The 19325-nt window shown below is 41.2% G+C and overlaps 5 protein-coding genes across 5 annotated transcripts; 4 read left to right on the top strand and 1 right to left on the bottom strand.

Annotated features, from left to right (window-relative positions):
- Nucleotides 1-788: 788 nt before the first annotated feature.
- LOC120359998 lies at nucleotides 789-2069 on the bottom strand. Its single transcript, XM_039459497.1, has 2 exons — nucleotides 2001-2069; nucleotides 789-1840 (listed from the first exon to the last, which is right to left on the bottom strand). The coding sequence occupies exon 2, from the start codon at nucleotides 1634-1636 to the stop codon at nucleotides 1253-1255; it is 384 nt and encodes a 127-aa protein (XP_039315431.1). The 5' UTR covers nucleotides 1637-1840; nucleotides 2001-2069; the 3' UTR covers nucleotides 789-1252.
- Nucleotides 2070-2404: 335 nt separating this feature from the next.
- On the top strand, nucleotides 2405-6130 carry LOC120359997 (involucrin-like). Its single transcript, XM_039459496.1, has 6 exons — nucleotides 2405-2411; nucleotides 2942-3061; nucleotides 3164-3241; nucleotides 3576-3800; nucleotides 4064-4391; nucleotides 5485-6130. Exons 1-6 carry the CDS (start codon nucleotides 2405-2407, stop codon nucleotides 6128-6130), a joined length of 1404 nt encoding a protein of 467 aa, XP_039315430.1.
- A 654-nt stretch (nucleotides 6131-6784) lies between these two features.
- LOC120359996 lies at nucleotides 6785-8156 on the top strand. The gene is made up of 2 exons (XM_039459495.1): nucleotides 6785-7987; nucleotides 8100-8156. Exons 1-2 carry the CDS (start codon nucleotides 6785-6787, stop codon nucleotides 8154-8156), a joined length of 1260 nt encoding a protein of 419 aa, XP_039315429.1.
- A 5693-nt stretch (nucleotides 8157-13849) lies between these two features.
- LOC120359995 (uncharacterized protein F54H12.2-like) lies at nucleotides 13850-14524 on the top strand. The gene has a single exon (XM_039459494.1). The coding sequence runs from the start codon at nucleotides 13850-13852 to the stop codon at nucleotides 14522-14524; it is 675 nt and encodes a 224-aa protein (XP_039315428.1).
- Nucleotides 14525-14586: 62 nt separating this feature from the next.
- LOC120359994 (uncharacterized protein F54H12.2-like) lies at nucleotides 14587-15171 on the top strand. The gene has a single exon (XM_039459493.1). The coding sequence runs from the start codon at nucleotides 14587-14589 to the stop codon at nucleotides 15169-15171; it is 585 nt and encodes a 194-aa protein (XP_039315427.1).
- Nucleotides 15172-19325: the final 4154 nt, after the last annotated feature.

The following is a 19325-nucleotide window of genomic DNA, read 5'->3' as shown; positions in this document are numbered from 1 at the left end:
TATGGTTAGCCATGGGGCGTCAAAACAAATGACGTCACTGGCGCCAGTCTTATCAGTGAAATGGTGGGGGTAGGGACGCTAGCAGTAAAGGGCCAAGTGGAGGAGGGTCTGACGAAATTTGGAGCGGGGCGTTGGGGACCAGGACGATATCAGGACCGGGGAGGGGCGGGAAGACCTGACGATATCAGGAGCGTTTTTATTGGGAAGTAAAGGGGATGGCTCCGGGAGGAATTAGAGTGTGCTTATTGGTTTCCCCACTGCCCCAGGAGCGGATTGGTTGAAAAACAGGTATTTTGGGAAAAATTTAGCAGCAAATTGCGGAACGGGTAAAAGAGGCCTGAGAAGTCGAAAGGTCTTATCTGAAAATTACGATAGAAAGGACGGAAGCGCCTTTTACGATATACATATGCTTTCAAAGGTATGGTACGTTTAGAAAAGATAATTATCAAAAGGAAGCACTTTACGATTTTAGCGTTACTACGTGCAGGAGATAGAGTCTTGGCATTAGGTAGGTCGAGTGAAAAAATAATTCGGTTTTAAAAGTTACAAAGAGTATTTATTGAAACATTCAACTTTTTCATACATCTACGAGTATATTCTTACATTTTTAAGTTACATGATTGAATAGATGGTTTCATCACGCATTTTCTTTTATTATAAAGAAAAATTTGTGAAACTATTATTATTGTTACATAATCTTACAAACTATTTATTATTATTCTTACATTAATCATACGAAGATTTATACTTTTTAAAAAATGCATGATTAAATATGACGCTGCAAAGAGTGCGTTTATATCATGAAATTGTACAAATTATGACCTGTGATTTGACAGAATTATATGGACGATTTCGTCGAAGCGCAGTAAAGTTATTTCTAAAAATATTATATTAAAGTACATATCAAGAAAAGTTAAATCCTTAATTTGAGTACGTACATCGCGTTCGATTTCACTATAGTTTCCTTTTAACGTTAGTTTTATAATATCGCGATCTACGTAACTTTTCGGAAGTTTCAATTCTATTTCTTTGATTAAATAGTGAGCGCACTCGTTGACGATATTGCTTAAAGTTTTTAAATGTTCTAAATAAGCATCCACGCACTTCATTACGTTCTCCAGGCCCAGGAAGGTAGTTTTCTGCATCACGATTGCTACGGCATAGAGTTTCCGTTTCTTCATCGGTGGTGCTGAATCTTCGCCCTCCTCGTTGGTATTTTCCGCAGAATCTGACTTTTCTTTCTCCTTGTACGTCAACAATAGCGACTTTGACCCGTAGGATGAGGTAAAGATGACTGAGATATTTTTATTACTACAGGTTCCGGTTTGAATTTGTTATTCGCGTTCAAGTAGTCGCTCATAACTCCCATGTTTTCTTGAAATTGCAGCCACGATTCCGCATCAAAATATACTCCGTCAGCGTTGCTCCCGCTTAATTTCACTACAGGCTCAAAGATTCCCTTTTTAGTAGTTTGCAGTCCCACGAGTATCCTTTTCGTATGTGAATTGTTGAGTCCATACGTTGTTGTCAGTAACATGGGAAAGCGTTCGCTTCTCCTCTCGTCGTTATGCATCTCGCTGATATCGGGAATCCCTGTTCGCTTTGCAGAGTTATTACTAGCTTGCTGGTTAGCCATCTTCTTCTTTTTACTTTGTTCTATCGAACGGCGAAACTGATGAAAAGTAACAGGACTAACAGTAATAAAAACACAAGGTTACTCTCTAACGAAGTTAACACTTCGAACGAGGAGACTTGAATGATTTTCAGTACGGGGTATCGTTGACCACGTCGACTCTGTTTGCGACGTTGCAACAATATAGACACGAGTCTGCGCGCGCAGCTAAAAATTAAAAACATTTTTAAATTTTTCTAAATTTTCTAAGAGAAATAATCTTACAGCGATATGATTTAAAATATCACGAGGATATGTCTAATACGACAAAGACGTGAGCGTGCGCACTTACGATAAGTTGTTCGGACATGTGATAACTTGCACTTACTGACTTTTTCCAGATAAATGACTTCCTTCACTTCCGTTATCAAAAATATCATCCTTTGCGGTGAGCGTGATTTTTCTAGATAGGAGTCAAAGATTAAACTTTTATCGAGCCTTTCGTTTTATCGACAGGAAAGAATGTCAAAATATGCTTTTGTTAGAAGAATTTTTAAGGTTTGGCTTTTAGCCTGATTTTTCAAATGTCAACTTTTGACAAGAGTATGATTTTTTCTAATCAAAGAATAGGAAACATTATCTACTATAAGATGAATCTACGAAACGAGGGTTTTGTCTAGCAATAAAACAGAACAGTAGATAGGACTAACTAGAAAAATCAGAATTCGAAAGAAGGCTGAGTTGTCGAGATAAATTCATTTTCTTTTTCCTCGCTTTTGAAATATTTGGAAGATGCAGCGTATAAATGTTAAGTTTCACGAAAGCTAAGCGTTAGTTCGGCTTTCGTACTCTCCAGTTATAAGTCGAGAGTTTTTCGTTGTACTACGACAAACGTTGTAAGTGCAATTTTTATTGCGAGTGAAAAAGTGAAAATAGTGAAAATGTTGCGCGACGATATTGTTAAATTTTTATCGTGGCGTGTAATTTTAATAATAAAATAGTGAAGGGTCACTATTTTAAGAAGATAGCGCGTGACAATGACGCGTCGAACTACGCATTGTTCGACAAGTTCGCTAAGGAGTGCTCCAGCACATTGCTATGTGTTATGCACAGGCTGGGGCACTGTAATGGCAACGTGACGTTGGAAAATATAATTCGACGTCACGTTGAAACGCGACAACAGAATAAAGCGTTTTTGAAAATGATGCGGGGGTCATATAGCTGACTTCTTGCGTCAAAGAGAAGGTAAGTAAATTTGATGTAAATTTAAAATTGACCGTATTAATGTAAGTGTTTTTAGATATTATTTAATTATATTTATTTTTACAGTTGTAAGACACGTAGCCAGGGTTGAGCCGCTACCGCCTCGTCGTGCGGCGCCTCTTGAGCGAAATTACGGGGCGAGACGACGACGCGCAGAAGAGGAGCTTCAAGGTGCCGTAGCAGCCCGTAAGTAACTCTACGTACAGTAAGCATGAGACACGCATCGTCTCGTGGAGAAAATTAAATATTCTCAGTTTTATCAAATATTAAATATAGAAAATTTTTTAGGAAGACCACGAATTGAAATCGCGGACTTAGTTGCGGAGCCACCATCACCTCGATACACCCCCGTCGGTGAATCATCAGGTAAATTTAAAAATATCGTGTTATAAAGTTATTGTAATAATAATAATAATAACAATTGTTATTATATATTTAGATGACGACGAGGATACTCGAGATAATTTTGACAGAGTTCCATCCTCAGCCGATGAGGCTATATTTACTCAGGTAAGTTTTAAAAATAGACTTGGAGAAACTAACATATAGTTATTTAGCATAATTAATAACAAAAATATTATTTTTAGTGCAAGCAAACGAGACGGAGGATGAAGAAGAAAGAGAGGAAAGAGCGACGCAGGAGGAGGAAGAGGAGGAAACCGAAGAAGAAGCATTAAGAGAAGATGAGGAGGGGATACAGACGAAGATGAGGAAGAGGAGGAAGAGGAGGCAGAAGATCAAGAAGAAGAGGAAAATGAAATAGAAGAAGAAGAAGAAGAAGAGCAGGAAGCGATGGAAGATGAGGAAGAAGGAGATGAAGAGGAATCGGATGAAGGCGGTGAAGTGGAGGATAATGAAGAGGAGGCGGAAATAGAAAATGACGCCGAGGAAAGAGAAGTCAGAGTTGCTTCGCCAGAGTATGATGGTAATTATTATTAATATTATTATTAAATTATTTTATTTCGAAGTAATATAAAACAAAATAATTTTAGATGATATACATTATGCCAATACCTTACCATGGAGGGCATAATTAATATCACTGGGCGGGAAATATCGCGGGGTAACTTGGTGAGTTAGTTAGTATATTATATCTTTTGTCGGCGTTTTCGCGTATTAGTAAAAAGAAAAGAAAAATAAAACAGAATATAAGACAGCAATGATTAATAAAAATATTTCATCTTTCAGTTCAAACTGGCGCTGGACTTGCTGAAGCTGTAATTGGAAGAAACGCTAGTGGGGAAGAATTTCTCCACAATACTGCGGAGAATGTAGCCGACCAAAGACCTCAACAGCAGCAACATCGGTCGCAGCAACCACAGTCGCAACATTCTCAGCAACAGGAGCAAGACCCACAATCGCAGCAGCAGCAGTCGCAGCAACAACAACATCGGGTTGGTGATAGATTTAATTATATAGAGCTGCAGACGGAAAACGCGCGTAGATTTAGGAATTTTGCTATACTCGGGAGAGAGGCGAGTTTCGCGATACGTCCAGTGCCACAGGTGCCAATACCGTGCGTTGGCTAGAAAACGCGTTCCGCGAAATCCATGCGTACGCAATAAGCTCAAGTGAACCGACGGATTACGTAGGACTATCTTTCAATTCCGAAAGTTTGACGCTCGGATCGGCGGGATTGTCGTTTCGCCCGGCGCGCGACTTGACTTACAAGGACATATGGGAACTCGTAAGTTCGGTAGCGCAAAGCAACGGCGGAATTGAAGTCACGGAAACTTTTAACATCAGGGTTTTCAATGTCGCAGTACCGGTGGGGCGTGGAAGGGTATCGAATCCATTGACGCGTGAGGATGTCGTCAAACGATCGATATTGGAAATAGTAAATGACGATAATTTATGCTTTCCTCGTTCACTTGTAGCCGCGCGAATCCATTGCGAACGTGGAAATCTTCGGACGGGGCCGCGTCACGAAATGTGGGAAGCCGTGAGATTCCGACGTTCCTCGCTACAACGCGATTTAGCGTTAAAATTAACGATGAACGCCGGTATCGTGATAACGGAGGAGGGATGTGGGATTTACGAAATCCAGCAATTCCAACGGTATCTCGCCGCTGAAAATCTGGCAATAATGGTTTACGGTTTTAAAGATTTCGGACGCGGGGGAACCTAATCTACGATGGGCGTACGATACTCGCCTCACTAGAACGCGAACCGAATCATTGCTTAAATATTATGTATTATGAGGGTAGACGTCATTATAATACCATTTTAAATTTAAAAGCCGCTGCGGGTTCGCAAGGTGGATATTGCGTAGCGTGTAACGTTGGTTATCGCCCCATCAGAGGGCATCGTTGCTCTAAAAGATGCCCACGCTGCTACGCTATACCCTCGTGTGAACATCACGACGCGGAGAAAGTCAGGTGCGATACGTGTAATCGTACGTTCTTCGGAAATTCATGTTTCGAGCGTCATCGTACCGAAAAATCTTATGAAGGAAAATCAACTGTTTGCCATTCGGTTAAAATTTGTAACAATTGTGGGCGATTTATAAAATCAAGCTCGCGGCACGAATGTAATAGCGCCTATTGTAGGATATGTCGTTCTCAGCAACCCGTGAATCATTTGTGTTTTATGCAACCTCTTCGACGCAGAGTCGAAGCTGAAGACCCTGGAGAGGGTACGAGTGCTGCGGCGATACGTGAAGAGGCGCAAAGAAACGCTAATGACCTCGAGGGTGAGAACGACAATGAAGTCAAGGGAGCTGTCGCATTCGTGTTTTACGATTTTGAAACGCGGCAGGACGAGACGTACGAAGGAACCGAGAACGTAAAGTTACACGTTCCGACTCTCTGCGTAGCACAGCAAATTTGCGCTGCTTGCGTGGCTATAGACGACATGACGGTGCGATGTCGCTGGTGCGGAACGCGCGAATTTGTATTTAATATCGACCCGGTAAAGCAGTTTATAGAATTTGTGACACGACCGACAAAACATTTTAAAAGTATTATTTGTATCGCTCACAACGCAAAGGCGTTCGACGCGCAATTTATTTTAAAATATCTAGTCGAAAAATCGTTAATAACGGAAAAGCCACGGATAATTCTGAACGGGACGAAGATTATCGTGATGACGATCGGTCATACAAAATTCATCGACAGCGTTAATTATATGCCGATGCGATTATCTGATCTACCTAAAGCTTTCGGGCTAAGGGATACGGCAGATAAAGGCATTTTTCCGCATTTATTTAACACTGTGGAGAATCAATCGTATGTCGGTCCATTACCCGAGACTTGATTTTATTCTCCCGATCAAATGAAACCTGATGAGCGCGAGCGATTTCTTGCATGGCATTCGGAAATGACAAATAAAAATGTCATCTTCGACTTCCAGCGCGAGATCGTACGTTATTGTCGAAATGACGTAGATATTTTACGACGTGCTTGTGTAGCTTTCCAAAAAATATTTTTAGAGCGCGGCGGTGTGTGTCCTTTCGAAGAATGCACGACTATCGCTTCCACGTGTATGAAAGTTTTTCGAAAAACTTTCTTCGCGAGGGAAATAGGAATCATCCCGACGGACGGATACAGAAACGCCGATAGACAATCGCGCAAAGCTTTACAATGATTAGTGTGGAAGGAGCGTGAGCTCGGTCATCCCATAAACCATGCCGGGCGAGGTCGCGAGCGTTTAATCGGCGGTAGCCACGTAGACGGATATTACGAGACAAAATTGGGGACTGAAACTCAGCGTTTCGTTCTCCAATTTCACGGGTGCTTCTGGCACGGATGCCTTACTTGCTTCCAAGTGAATCGTGACAAAAAGCTTTCAACTGCTAACCGCGACGATACGATAGAAACGCGTTACGAACGAACTATCGCAACGACGTGGCGTCTTCGCCGGCAAGGATATCAGGTGATTGAAAAATGGGAGTACGCTTTCGACCGAGAAATGAGGGCAAATAACGAGATGCGTAATTTTCTCGAACATCACGCTATACTAAAATCTGCGCCTCTCGATCCGCGTGACGCGTTTTTCGGTGGCCGCACGGAAAATATCGTAACTCGACTCGAAGTAGCGGGGTACGCGGAGAAAATACGTTACGTGGACGTGTGTTTTCTGTATCCTTACGTATTAAAGACGGGCGTTTTTCCGATCGACCACCCTGTAATCTATATCGAAGCGGAATGCTCGTCGTTTATCGGCGACGGACCAGGATATAATTTCGACCCGATCGAAGGTCTTGTACGTTGTCGAGTACTCCCATCGCGCAATCTCTTTCACCCGGTACTCCCGTATCTTGTGCGCGGAAAATTGCTGTTTGCGTTGTGCCGGAGTTGCTGCGAAATGTTCTCGCAGTCCGCGTGCACTCACGAACATCCTGACGAACGTGAATTCGAGGGTACTTGGGTATCATGCGAATTACGTAAAGCCATCGAGAAAGGTTATCTTGTGAGGCAAGTAAATGAAATTTGGCAATACAAAGTTGCTCGCTACGATCGCGATACGCGGCAGGGCGGATTGTTCACCGGATATATAAATTCCTTTTTGCAATTAAAGCTGGAAGCTAGTGGATGGCCGAGCGAATGTGTAGATGACGAGAGTAAAGCACGATACTTTCGTGAATATGAGGAAATCGAAGGTATTACACTCGATAGATACAACATCTCACGTAATCCTGGCTTGCGCTCGGTCGCGAAGTTCTGTTTAAATTCCTTCTGGGGAAAATTCGGCCAACGATCGAATCTTCCTAGTACCGAGATCGTAGAATCGCCTCAGCGTTTCGCAACTTTGCTCACTAGCCCTGAGCACGAAATAACTGACATATTACCAGTCAACGACGAGGTATTGTATGTCTCGTGGCGACTGCGAGAAGAGGCAATCGTAGCTTCTCCGATTACCAACGTTGTGATCGCGGCATACACGACGGCACAAGCTAGGTTAAAATTGTATGATTATTTAGAAAAGTTAAATAGACGCGTATTATATTGCGATACCGATTCTGTTATATATTTGAGTAGTGGTGATCCAAACGAGTACGAACCACGTACTGGGAATTTTCTGGGCGACATGACGGACGAACTCGAGAGCTACGGCAACGGTAGCTACATCGAGTCGTTTGTGTCGGGAGGCCCAAAATTTTATGCGTATGTGGTTCGTACAGCGGATGGAATCACTCGTGAAACTTGTAAAGTGAAAGGAATAACTTTAAATTATAATAATTCTAGATTTGTAAATTTCCATAGTATAAGAAATTTAATATTAGAAAGAGAAAGGCAAGAGGAAGGAGAAGATAAAGAAAACCGTGGAAGGGAACCCGTGATAAATCTGCGCTTTAATGCAATTCGTCGCAATGCTTTTCACGAAATTGTAACAAGAGAAGAGAGGAAAACATGTTCGGCGGTATTGGTAAAGCGCAGATTTATTAATAATCGTTATTCGGTTCCATACGGTTTTGTCGAATAATCATCTTTTCTTACTCGAGCTTTGTTCTCGCTTAAATTTAAGTTTCGAGTCGTCAATTTTTCCGTCCGCAGCGTATAAGTATCATTGTAAAAATTCTATAAAAACGTATTAATCATAAGTCATTCATTAGTTTTAGCATTGTAAAATATAAAATGTAAATATTTTTACAATATAAAATTAGGACAAAAACGTGCTAAAATAAAAACATTTTAATTAATTTTTCATAAAAAATTTTCTTATACATTTCCAATCCGAATCCTGTTTTGTTTCCCGTGTACTTTTTCCCTTGTTTCTTTTTCGTGAATTATTTTCCCCCTCCCCAGCGGCATCGTCTATCAGCTCATTAAAACGATGCCGACCTAAGCGCTAAGTGAGTGGGATAAGCCTGTATGTACCCCGCGCCGCGGCACGGATCAGCTCGTTGTTGGCCGCGGTTGGCTAACGTACCAGCGGGGTACGCTCACGCGAGCGCGCGAACGCCGCCGCCGCCGCCGCCGCCGCGTTGATGCGCTTATCTCTGCCTTCGAAATTTCAACTCCGCGAATTATTAATATCGATATTGTCGACGATTAGTATTATTATCAGCATCGACCGCCATTTTTCTTTTTGTTTTTGAAGCAGCGCACCGGAATCGAGTCAATCATTTCGCAAAATGGATGTGCGTTGAAACATCCCTGGACATCGATTATATGCGGTCCCACCGGGTGTGGGAAAACGATCTTTGTAAAGTCTTTTATCAAATATCTATCGAGCATGTCCGACGTGAGTTTCGAGAGAGTTTTATTTTATTACGCTGAGTGGCAAGAAGCTTATCGACAATTAAAATACGACGTGAGTGTAAGCGAGGCAGAAGAGTCAGCACGGGGATACGACGTTAAAGTGGCGACGACAACAATGACGAAGAAAAATATAATCGAATTTCGCGAGGGATTACCTCGCCCGGAAGATTATTCGAACGATCCGTTTACCCCGAAACTCGTGATAATCGATGACCTTATGAGAGAATCGTCGTCGAGCGACGCGATCGTGGATCTTTTTACCAAAGGAAGTCATCATAAGAATCTCAGTGTCATTCTTATCTCGCAGAATCTTTTCATCAGGGACGCGGACAACGCGACATATCTCTCAACGCGAATTACATCGTGGTTTTCAAAATCCTCGCGATCGCGCTCAAATTCGCCATTTAGCGCGACAAGTCTATCCCGATGATCCGAAATTTCTAGAAGAGGCTTATTACGACGCTACTTCGAGACCTCACGGATACTTGTTGCTCGATCTGAAGCAATCGACTCCGGACGAATATCGATTTCGTACGTGCGTCTTTCCCGATGATACTAGACATTACGTTTACGTACCGCGTAGATCGTTTTCCATTGCATAAAAATCGCGTAACGCGGCTCGTGGAGGCCAGTCGCGCTGTTCTCTCACGCGACGAAGGAGGACAACATGAGTTCGGACAGCGTGACGAAAATCGCCAAACGTTCAATCGGAAAGAGAAACGCTTGTCTTCTCGAGGCGCTGTGTCATCTGAACAATAAGCAGCGGATGATCTTTCTTCGAATCGCGGACGATAAATTTATTCATTGTATTTGCGAGTGCGTTTTTAATACACTTAAAACGTCCCGCTCAAACGACGTGAAAAGATCGACTGAGTAAATACAAATCGACACTGCGACGTATTGCGACAAAACGCGGAAATTGGAAGGATAAGAGACAACTTTTGGTGCAACGAGGCGGATTTTTACCCTATATCATAGGACCCATATTGTCGGCCTTATTAACTCGAATCATCGGAGGCACGGAATCATAAGAATAAATCGCAATGGAAAGGGCAAAAAGATGGTTTTAATTTCTACAGAAAATCTTGAGAGAATGCAGCAACAGCAGCAACAACAGAATAAATCGATTGCTGTAGAGCCGAAGGAAAATATCACGACGGAGAACGGTGAAAACGATAATAATAATAATAATAATAATTCCGTACAAACTCCTGGTACCCTTCTGACACGACTCGATGCGGAAATGAGTCGTATTCTTAATTCACCTTACCCGCGTAACGAGGATGAGAGATGGAAAATGTACAGAGAGGTACTTTGGCGGTATCTTTACTATATCCGAGAAGCGCGAAAACAAAATGCAACCAACGTAACCGAAATTGTCGACAACGAAACACCACTCCTGGAGGAGATCAGCAACAATAGCGACGGCGAATCGACGCTCGTTTCTCACGATATCCCCAAAATCGCAAATTTCTGCTAATCTTTCTCATTTATCCGATATCGACAATACCGTGATAAGAAGAGAACATAGCCTTCGATTGCTGAAAAGTGCCGGAAAAATAGTAGAAACTGTCCCGAAATCGTATCGCGCTCAAGCTCGCTTACTGATGAAACATTTGCTCGATAAAGCGGTGCCTGACAGAATTAATTGGAACGAGAATGGAGTCGTGACTATAGATGGCAGCATTGTAAAGATTCGAATATCAGCGAGCTGATGAACGACATGATGCGAGAAAGAAAAACCGTAAAACCACCAGTAGGAAGAGTTCAGTTTGCTCGATTACTACGCAGCTTAAACACGCGTTCGACACTGGTAGGGAATAAGCGACTGTTAAATGGCACCCTCGCTTTTTCTCCCGATTAATGTGAAACATCGGCCTTCGTCAAGTTCCACGCCGATTGCAACGAAAACATATTCAACGAGATCGACAAAACGTCAATCGGAAAAACGCAAGAAGCAAGAACGAGAAGAAAGAGCCCCTGATTACGCATTGTATCTGTCCCCTTACTTTCGTAAAGCCTATCCATCTACAACTTTTATGAAAACGCGGATTCGCTTCCTGCGCGAAAAAGGCGTTTGCTAGATTGGAATACACTGAAGAAATAATCGATAATGTCGGAACTTGAAAAATTATACTACGATCCCGCGCATTACGCCGGCTTCTCAGCAGTGGAAAATCTGACACGTGCCGCTAAGCCGAATTTCACACGTAACAATGTCGCTCGCTGGCTGGAATCGCAAGATGCGTACTCGCTGCACCGTCCACTGCGCCGAAAGTTTCCTCGACTGCATTACAACGTAACGAATATCGACGATGTGTGGGAGGGCGATTTGATTGAGGTGCGAAATCTTAAAAGTTATAATGACGGATATTCTTATATTCTCGTGATTATCGATGTACTCAGTAAATTCGTTTGGGTGGAACCATTACGTGACAAAACGAGCGTATGCGTGACAAAAGCTTTTCAGCGTGTACTCGCGAGAAGCAAAGGACGAATACCTATATACTTGCAAACTGACAAGGGTAAAGAATTTGTCGGGCGTGCGACGCAAAAGTTTTGGAAGAAAACATATTCGTTTTAGAGTAACGCGCAATCCCGACATCAAAGCAGCCGTCGTCGAACGCTTTAACAGAACGTTAAAGGAACGAATGTGGCGATATTTTACGCATAAAAATACGCGTCGATATATCGATGTTTTGCAGGATATTGTGCGTGCGTACAATCACACTCGTCATTCGGTCACCAAAATGCAACCAGCGGTTGTAACGAGAGAAAATGCTCGTATCGCGCGTGAAAATATAACTCGACGGTGGAAAGACGTTAACAAAATTAAGAATGCTAAATACCATGCTGGCGATCTCGTCCGCGTCAGTAGAGCGAAAGGCACCTTCGAGAAAGGATACGAGGCGAATTGGACCGAGGAGATATTTCGAATTCATCGTGTTCTTGAATGGCGAAAACCTCGTGTGTACGAATTAAGCGATTTAACGGGGAGGTCATAGACGGGATCTTTTACGAACAAGAATTAGCTCGAATCGAGAAAACCTGCAGGAGGAAGAATTTATTGTGGATCGCGTGATAAGGAGTAAAGGACGTGGTGCTAATAAGCAACTGCTAGTTAGCTGGCGCGGATATCCTAGCAAATTCGACTCTTGGATCCCAGCTTCGAGTTTATCGAATCTCCGAGATGACGGCAACGGACCAATTTCACATGATTCTTCCGAGCAATAGCAGTATGCAGTATTTTCCGGAAAATACTACTTCCTCCTTCATCACGGAGTTACCTCAAACTGTAGAATTGCATGGAGAATGGGAAGTTGCACTAAGCGAGATTCAATTTCCCTGTAGTTTTTTCACGTACGTCAGTTTCCGGAAAATGAGCTCAAATATTTCTTTTCCACAGAAGATATATACGAGATACGCAATGGATCATATGTGTTGCATCATAGAATAATACAGAATGGTATTTACGAGACTATCGAGAATCTTATCCACGAGATTAATGAAGCGTGTCGAGATTCACATTTTGTTTTCGAAATACAAAAAGAGGGTGGTAAACTCGAAATAGGACTTAGCTGCGACGTGGAAAAATGTCGGCTAATCATTATATTAACTTTTCCGATAATCTTTTCGAATATTAGGATGCGAAACGGAATTAGGCATTAAAGATAATTTATACTTTCGTAAGATTATGATAAACGATTCCGGTGAATGCATGACTTTTTCAAACTCGGATTTAAAACGGAAAACGGTAATCGAATTTATTATTATCAGAGTAAAGAGCCCTGTAGCCTGTGGCGTGGTATTCCAGATAAGCTGTTCGTTTATTGTGATATTTGTGAATCTTATATAACCGGTGATGTACAAACTCCGCTTCTCCGAATAGTCCCGGTCGAGTCACGCGAAAGTAATTACGCGTACGGAACGAATCAGGTGAAACATTTCTCTTTTCCATTTTATATTCCGTTGCGACAAACGCGTTTCCGCAGAATCGAAATAGATATAAGAGATCAGCTCGGAAAAAATACCATTTGAATCGGGAACCTTGACAGTGACATTGAACTTCAGACGTGCTCGATAATTTATATAAGAATACAGTTGAAATAAACGTAAGTCTGCGATAAACAAAGAGAGAAAATCAATTTCACCATGGACTATGAGGAATATTACGAGGCGCAAAGCGGAGGTGCCAACGGAAGGGTGGGGGAATTCCACGGGTTTTTGTCGGCTCGCCCTATCAACGCGGACATGGTATCGGAAGTTTTCTCGGTGGATTATTTAGAAAAATTTTACCTTATCTAAAGAGGGTGCGCGAGCTGTCGGTAAGGAGGCTTTACGCGCGGGCATCAACGTAATGGAGGATGTCGAGAACCATACCCCGTTGAATGAGGCATTCAAAAATCGCTTCGCGGAATCGGGGAAAAACCTCAAAAGAAAAGCCACAGAAAAAATAAAAGACTTGATGAAAGGATCGGGATATAAAGTATCCGTAACAACTCCGATGCTTCAGTTTCCTCACGGTTACCACGATCCTCGCATCGCTAAGAGAACGTCGCTTTGTAAACGTAATCGTTCAGTCAAAAGAAAATCGAAAAAGTGTACGCAGAAAAGGCGCTAAAAAATCGAAGAAAAGAAAAGTCACGGAACAACTCGAAAAACTAAAAAGTCATCCGCACGAAACGCCGCAACAGCAAGAAGCGCAGTGTATCCGACATATTCTCGTAATCCACGCACGAATTTGCGTTAGCCATAGTGCGTCGTGATAAGTATGTCTTTCCTTCATACCCATTCGAGCGAGTGTTTGAAGAGTGAACTCGATCTCTTCGCTTTACCGCCTACCCAGACTAGTATCGAGAGTGCTCAATGGATTTATTACAAGCCCGTAACATCGCTCGCAGACGACGCACCAATAGAATTTGTTATACCCGGTCATGGAGAAGACTACCTGGATCTCACGCACACTATGCTAAGTCTCCGTATACGTGTAGAAACGGGAACAAATACCGGCACCGCCGCCGCAGCGCCCAAAGTAGGCCCTGTAAATCAACTGCTGCATTCCATGTTCAATCAAATCGACGTGTATTTCAATCAAAAACTCGTGTCACCTCCAAACAACGCTTACGCTTACCGCGCATACATCGAGGCGTTATTAAATTATGCTTCACCCGCAAAAACTTCCCATCTCACCTCTTGTCTGTGGGACACGGATACTCCCGGTTTCATGGACGAGCCGGTAGATTCGCCAACGAATCAGGCTCTCGTAAGACGCGCTCGTTACATTCAAGGAGGACGCGCGTTGGATCTCATAGGACATCTTCACTGCGACGTTTTTAATCAGGATAAATTCTTAATTAACGGAGTGGAAGTTAGAATGAGACTCGTACGTTCCAAAGATTCGTTTTGTCTAATGGAAACAAATTCCACGTCAAAATCCGCATTCTAGACGCTAGTCTACTTGTAAGAAGAGCAAAAATAACTCCCGGAGTATTACTAGCGCATGCGAGAATGCTGAGTAAAACCACTGCCAAGTATCCCCTTACGAGAGTCGAAGTTAAAACGTTCACGATACACTCTGGTCTCGTGGGAGAATCGTTAGACAATGTGATACTTGGACAGCTACCGAAACGAATAATAGTTGGCTTTGTTGATAACAAAGCGTTTAACGGCGACAGAAAATTAAACCCGTTTAACTTTAAGAATTACGGCATAAATTTCCTTTCGCTTTACGCTGACGGAATGCAGATTCCAAGTAGACCGTTACAGCCGAGCTTTAAGAAAGACGAACCGCTCTACATCGAAGCGTATCACACTCTCTTTTCCGGAACAGGCATACATTTTTTGAACGAGGGAAATTCTATAAGCAGAGACGATTACTCTAACGGATATTGCCTCTTCGCTTTTGATCTTACACCCGATCTATCGGCTAATTGTGCTGGGCATTGGAATCTCGTGAAACATGGAAGCTTACGACTAGAAGTGAGATTTGAAAAGGCACTTACCGCGACCGTTAATTGCATCGTGTATGCCGAGTTCGATAATGTTCTAGAAATCGATTCATCTCGGCAAGTCATAGTCGATTTTTCTGGATAGTCTCTTATAACACAGATGGATCAACAACAAGAACATTGTCTGTAAAATGTTCACTCCCCATCATCTTTATCGTCACCACCATCATTAAACTACCGTATACCTAAAAGAGAATTCAGTTTGGAACGAGACTCGGACGTAGCCGGTTCGATTAAGAAAGCTTGCGTAAAGTATAAAACTATGGACATAGTCATCGACATTCAAGGTTTTCGCGATGCTGAGGAACAATTTATTCCGAAAGAAGTCGCGGTTGTCGCTGTCAACACTCCAATCATCGGCCAATGGATTATAATACGACCTTGCCCGTTTGACGAGTTGCCTGTAAATTCGAAACGTGAAAACAACTGGCTTACGCGCAATTATCACGGCATCGAGTGGTTCGACGGCGAAGTTAATCTCAAATATTTCAAGCAACATCTACGAGAAATTACTCGACAAGCACGCTACATCTATAGCAGGGGACACGAAAAGGCGCGTTACCTACGCAATCTGCTATCCAGAAACGTATATAATCTGGAAGGCGTTTCTCCAGCCTTCAAAAATTTACCCGATGTCGAGGAGAGTGGTCATCGATGCACGTATCACGGATTTCGCGCAAAAGCAAATTTTCACTGCGCGTTGCGCAATGCTTACAAATTGAAACACTGGTTAATCGAGCAAAATAGTAGTAGCTCGAGCAGTCTTCGTTCCGACGAAAACGACAGCGAAGAAGAAGAAGAAGAAGAAGAAATAACATTCAAAACAGCGTCGGCTATAGCCGAAGACGAGAAAATAATCCCACTGCCGACGTATGAATTCCCTCGAAATTTTACATGCGCTGCGCCAATTGAACGCAGAATACACGGGAGTCTATCCAGCCGACAAGCTACCGAAGGTGTGGACGAGGTCGACCGCCATCGTTGCCAACACGGATGATCACAATCAACCTGGCCAACATTGGGTCGCCTTTTACATCGACAAACTTGGAAATGGAACATATTTCGATAGCTACGGATTACCTCCCTCGGATTCTAGATTTCTCCTGCGATTGCGACGAAACTCTATCACGCATCAATGGAACACCACACAGTTACAAGGAGCGCTTTCCCAAACTTGTGGGCAATACTGCTGTGTTTTTATATTTCATGTGTAACGGCTATAATCTTAATCAATTTCTCAATTTATTTTCTGTCGAACACACATACAACGATCGACTAATCGCAGAATTATTTCACAAATTTTTTCTTTATAATAAAAGAAAATGCATGATGAAACCATCTGTATGCTACCCCATTCAATCATGTAACTTAAAAATGTAAGAATATACTCGTAGATGTATGAAAAAAGTTGAATGTTTCAATAAATACTCTTTTGTAACTTTAAAAACCGAATTATTTTTTCACTCGACCTACCTAATGCCAAGACTCTATCTCCTGTACGTAGTAACGCTAAAATCGTAAAGTGCTTCCTTTTGATAATTATCTTTTCTAAACGTACCATACCTTTGAAAGCATATGTATATCGTAAAGGCGCTTCCGTCCTTTCTATCGTAATTTTCAGATAAGACCTTTCGACTTCTCAGGCCTTTTTTACCCGTTCCGCAATTTGCTGCTAAATTTTTCCCAAAATACCTGTTTTTCAACCAATCCGCTCCTGGGGCAGCCGTGGGGGAAACCAATAAGCACACTCTAATTCCTCCCGGAGTCATCCCCTTTACTTCCCAATAAAAACGCTCCTGATATCGTCAGGTCTTCCCCGCCCCTCCCCCCGGTCCTGATATCGTCAGGTCCTCCACGCCCCGCTCCAAATTTCGTCAGACCCTCCCCTCCACTTGGCCCTTTTACTGCTAGCGCGTCTCCCTACCCCCACCATTTCACTGATAAGACTGGCGCCAGTGACGTCATTTGTTTTGACGCCCCATGGCTAACCATATACTACTCTAATTGTAAGGAATTTTATTTAACACTATATATTTCTCTTAAATTAAAAATTTGAGCTTTAACACTTTGGGTAAAAAAAAAAGTCTTGATGTACGATCTCACGTGTTTAACATATTAAATACAACAATCAGTAATTGTATCGCAACACAAAATGCAGTTACGAAGGACAACAGAAAATTGAAAATTTATAAATTTAATGTTCAACATCTGTACATATTGTAAGTAATTGTAAATATGTAAACGTTTTTTCAGGAACGTAAATATAAAAACACGTCTGTCTTTGACTTGTACAGATTCACGTAAATACATACGTATTTTTTTTACTTTTTACAGGCGTTGCGCAAATGCATATGCCATCAGCCACAGGAAATAACATAAAATCGAGTATAATCGTTTGGCTGAGTAATTCCACAATTAAATTGAAAAAAGAACAAAAAAGTAAGTATAAAAAACGGAATTTGTTTTCCGATTTAATAGTTAAATGTTAAAAATGTTATATAAATAATTATCTTGCATTTCTTAATTCCCGATCGAACCAAACTGATTACTTTGATTTTGATGCCTCTTATAAAGATATATGTACCCGTATATTAATTAATAAATTAAGTTAAAATTAATTCATAATTTTCAGTTTTATTCTTCTATTCCCACTCAGCAGACAATGTTTTTTTAAGTATTTAAAATACACAACAATAAATATTGTTTGCTGATATAATTTTTAACATCAAAAAATTGTATATAAATTTAATAAGAAAAAGTAAAATTTTATAAATCTCAATTATAATGATTAATAAATATTTTAAAAATATCACAATATTTGTTATAAATATTTTTGAAACGTTTTTGATAAACATTTATGATTTGTCAAATCTAAAACTATTAAAACGTTTATTAAATATTTTATGATAATTGTTTGTAAAATATTAAAAATATATTATAAATACTTACAATTAGTTAATATTTTATAAATATTTTGTGCTATCTTGGGTAAGAACAGACGATATTAGAAAAATAATTTGCGATCTCTTGTCTCGTGTGATTACAAACGAAGAAAAGACTAAAAAATAATATTGATTTATTCACATAAATTTCACTCCGATTTAATCGCGTGACAGATTGCGCGCTCGATCCAAGCAGTCGCAACGTGCAAATAAAACTGACCTAGGCAACGTTAATTGCGTTGAAATCATGTGTTGACTCAGCCCAAGATCAGTGATGGGAGATGGAAAGATTTTTCTCACGCACGCGTATTTGAGCAATGCTACATAGCCTCATCAACGCATAGTTTTAGTGGTACTACAGAGCCCTTATATTGGTTAAAGAAAGAAATGTTAAGAAAATTGTAGGGAAAAAGTTTCTATTAAATTTTGTTATTTAAATAGAATGCTGCTTAGAAAAAATAATGTGTATAAATACAATACATAATATCTAGAGGCGCGGTCGCGACTCGCGCCTGTGTAGGAGAAACGAGTCGCAGACCGACCCTCTTTTACGCGAGTCAGCGAGTTCCAAGCATGCGAGATTATCAGATCTCAGTAACGGTTGAACCGATCAAGTTCTGAGTAGTCTCAAACGATAGCTTGGCCCCGACTTGTATAATAAAAGGGTTTTTATTTTTCCTCCCCGTGCCCTACGAAAGGAGATATCGCAACGCAAAGTCCAAATCTCAATTTTTACATTTAAGAAACGTCATCGTCGCCAAGATTTTCTTGTCCAGTACATATTTTCGACACAGAGAGGCGTTCGCTATTATATTATATTAGCTATATTCAATCAATCATGTCATGCACCTTCATTTAACCTGAATAGTAGTTGTCACCTAACGCAACTGACCATTCCGTCACGGCAATTCCGGTGCGAACAATCCTTTAATCCGTTTTCCGCCCGGTTAAGAATAATCAGTACAAAATTACCGTTTTAAAAAAAAAGGTAAGAAAAGGCACTAAGTGCATGTAGCGCGCACCTAAAAACCATTTTTTTTCTGCAACTGGTACTATCTCTGTGTTAATTGAAAAACTTACTATGCCAGCCCATGTCGTAATATCTTGAACTTTAATATATCTTTGTGAATTACAATATTACATTTTATTCCATTTTTTTTTCTTACAATTTTGCCAAGTTGAAATCATGTCTTTTATTACAAAAAAATACAAATTGCTTGACACTGCAAAACGCATGATATCAGTATAAAATTACCTTTTTAAAAAAAAGGTAAAGGAAAGCACCAAGTATGCATGT

This window comes from Solenopsis invicta, unplaced genomic scaffold (genome assembly GCF_016802725.1).
Source record: "Solenopsis invicta isolate M01_SB unplaced genomic scaffold, UNIL_Sinv_3.0 scaffold_572, whole genome shotgun sequence".
Classification (NCBI taxonomy): domain Eukaryota; kingdom Metazoa; phylum Arthropoda; class Insecta; order Hymenoptera; family Formicidae; genus Solenopsis; species Solenopsis invicta.
The sequence above is the reverse complement of the archived record's forward strand: the minus strand, read 5'-3'. Positions and strand labels throughout refer to the sequence as shown.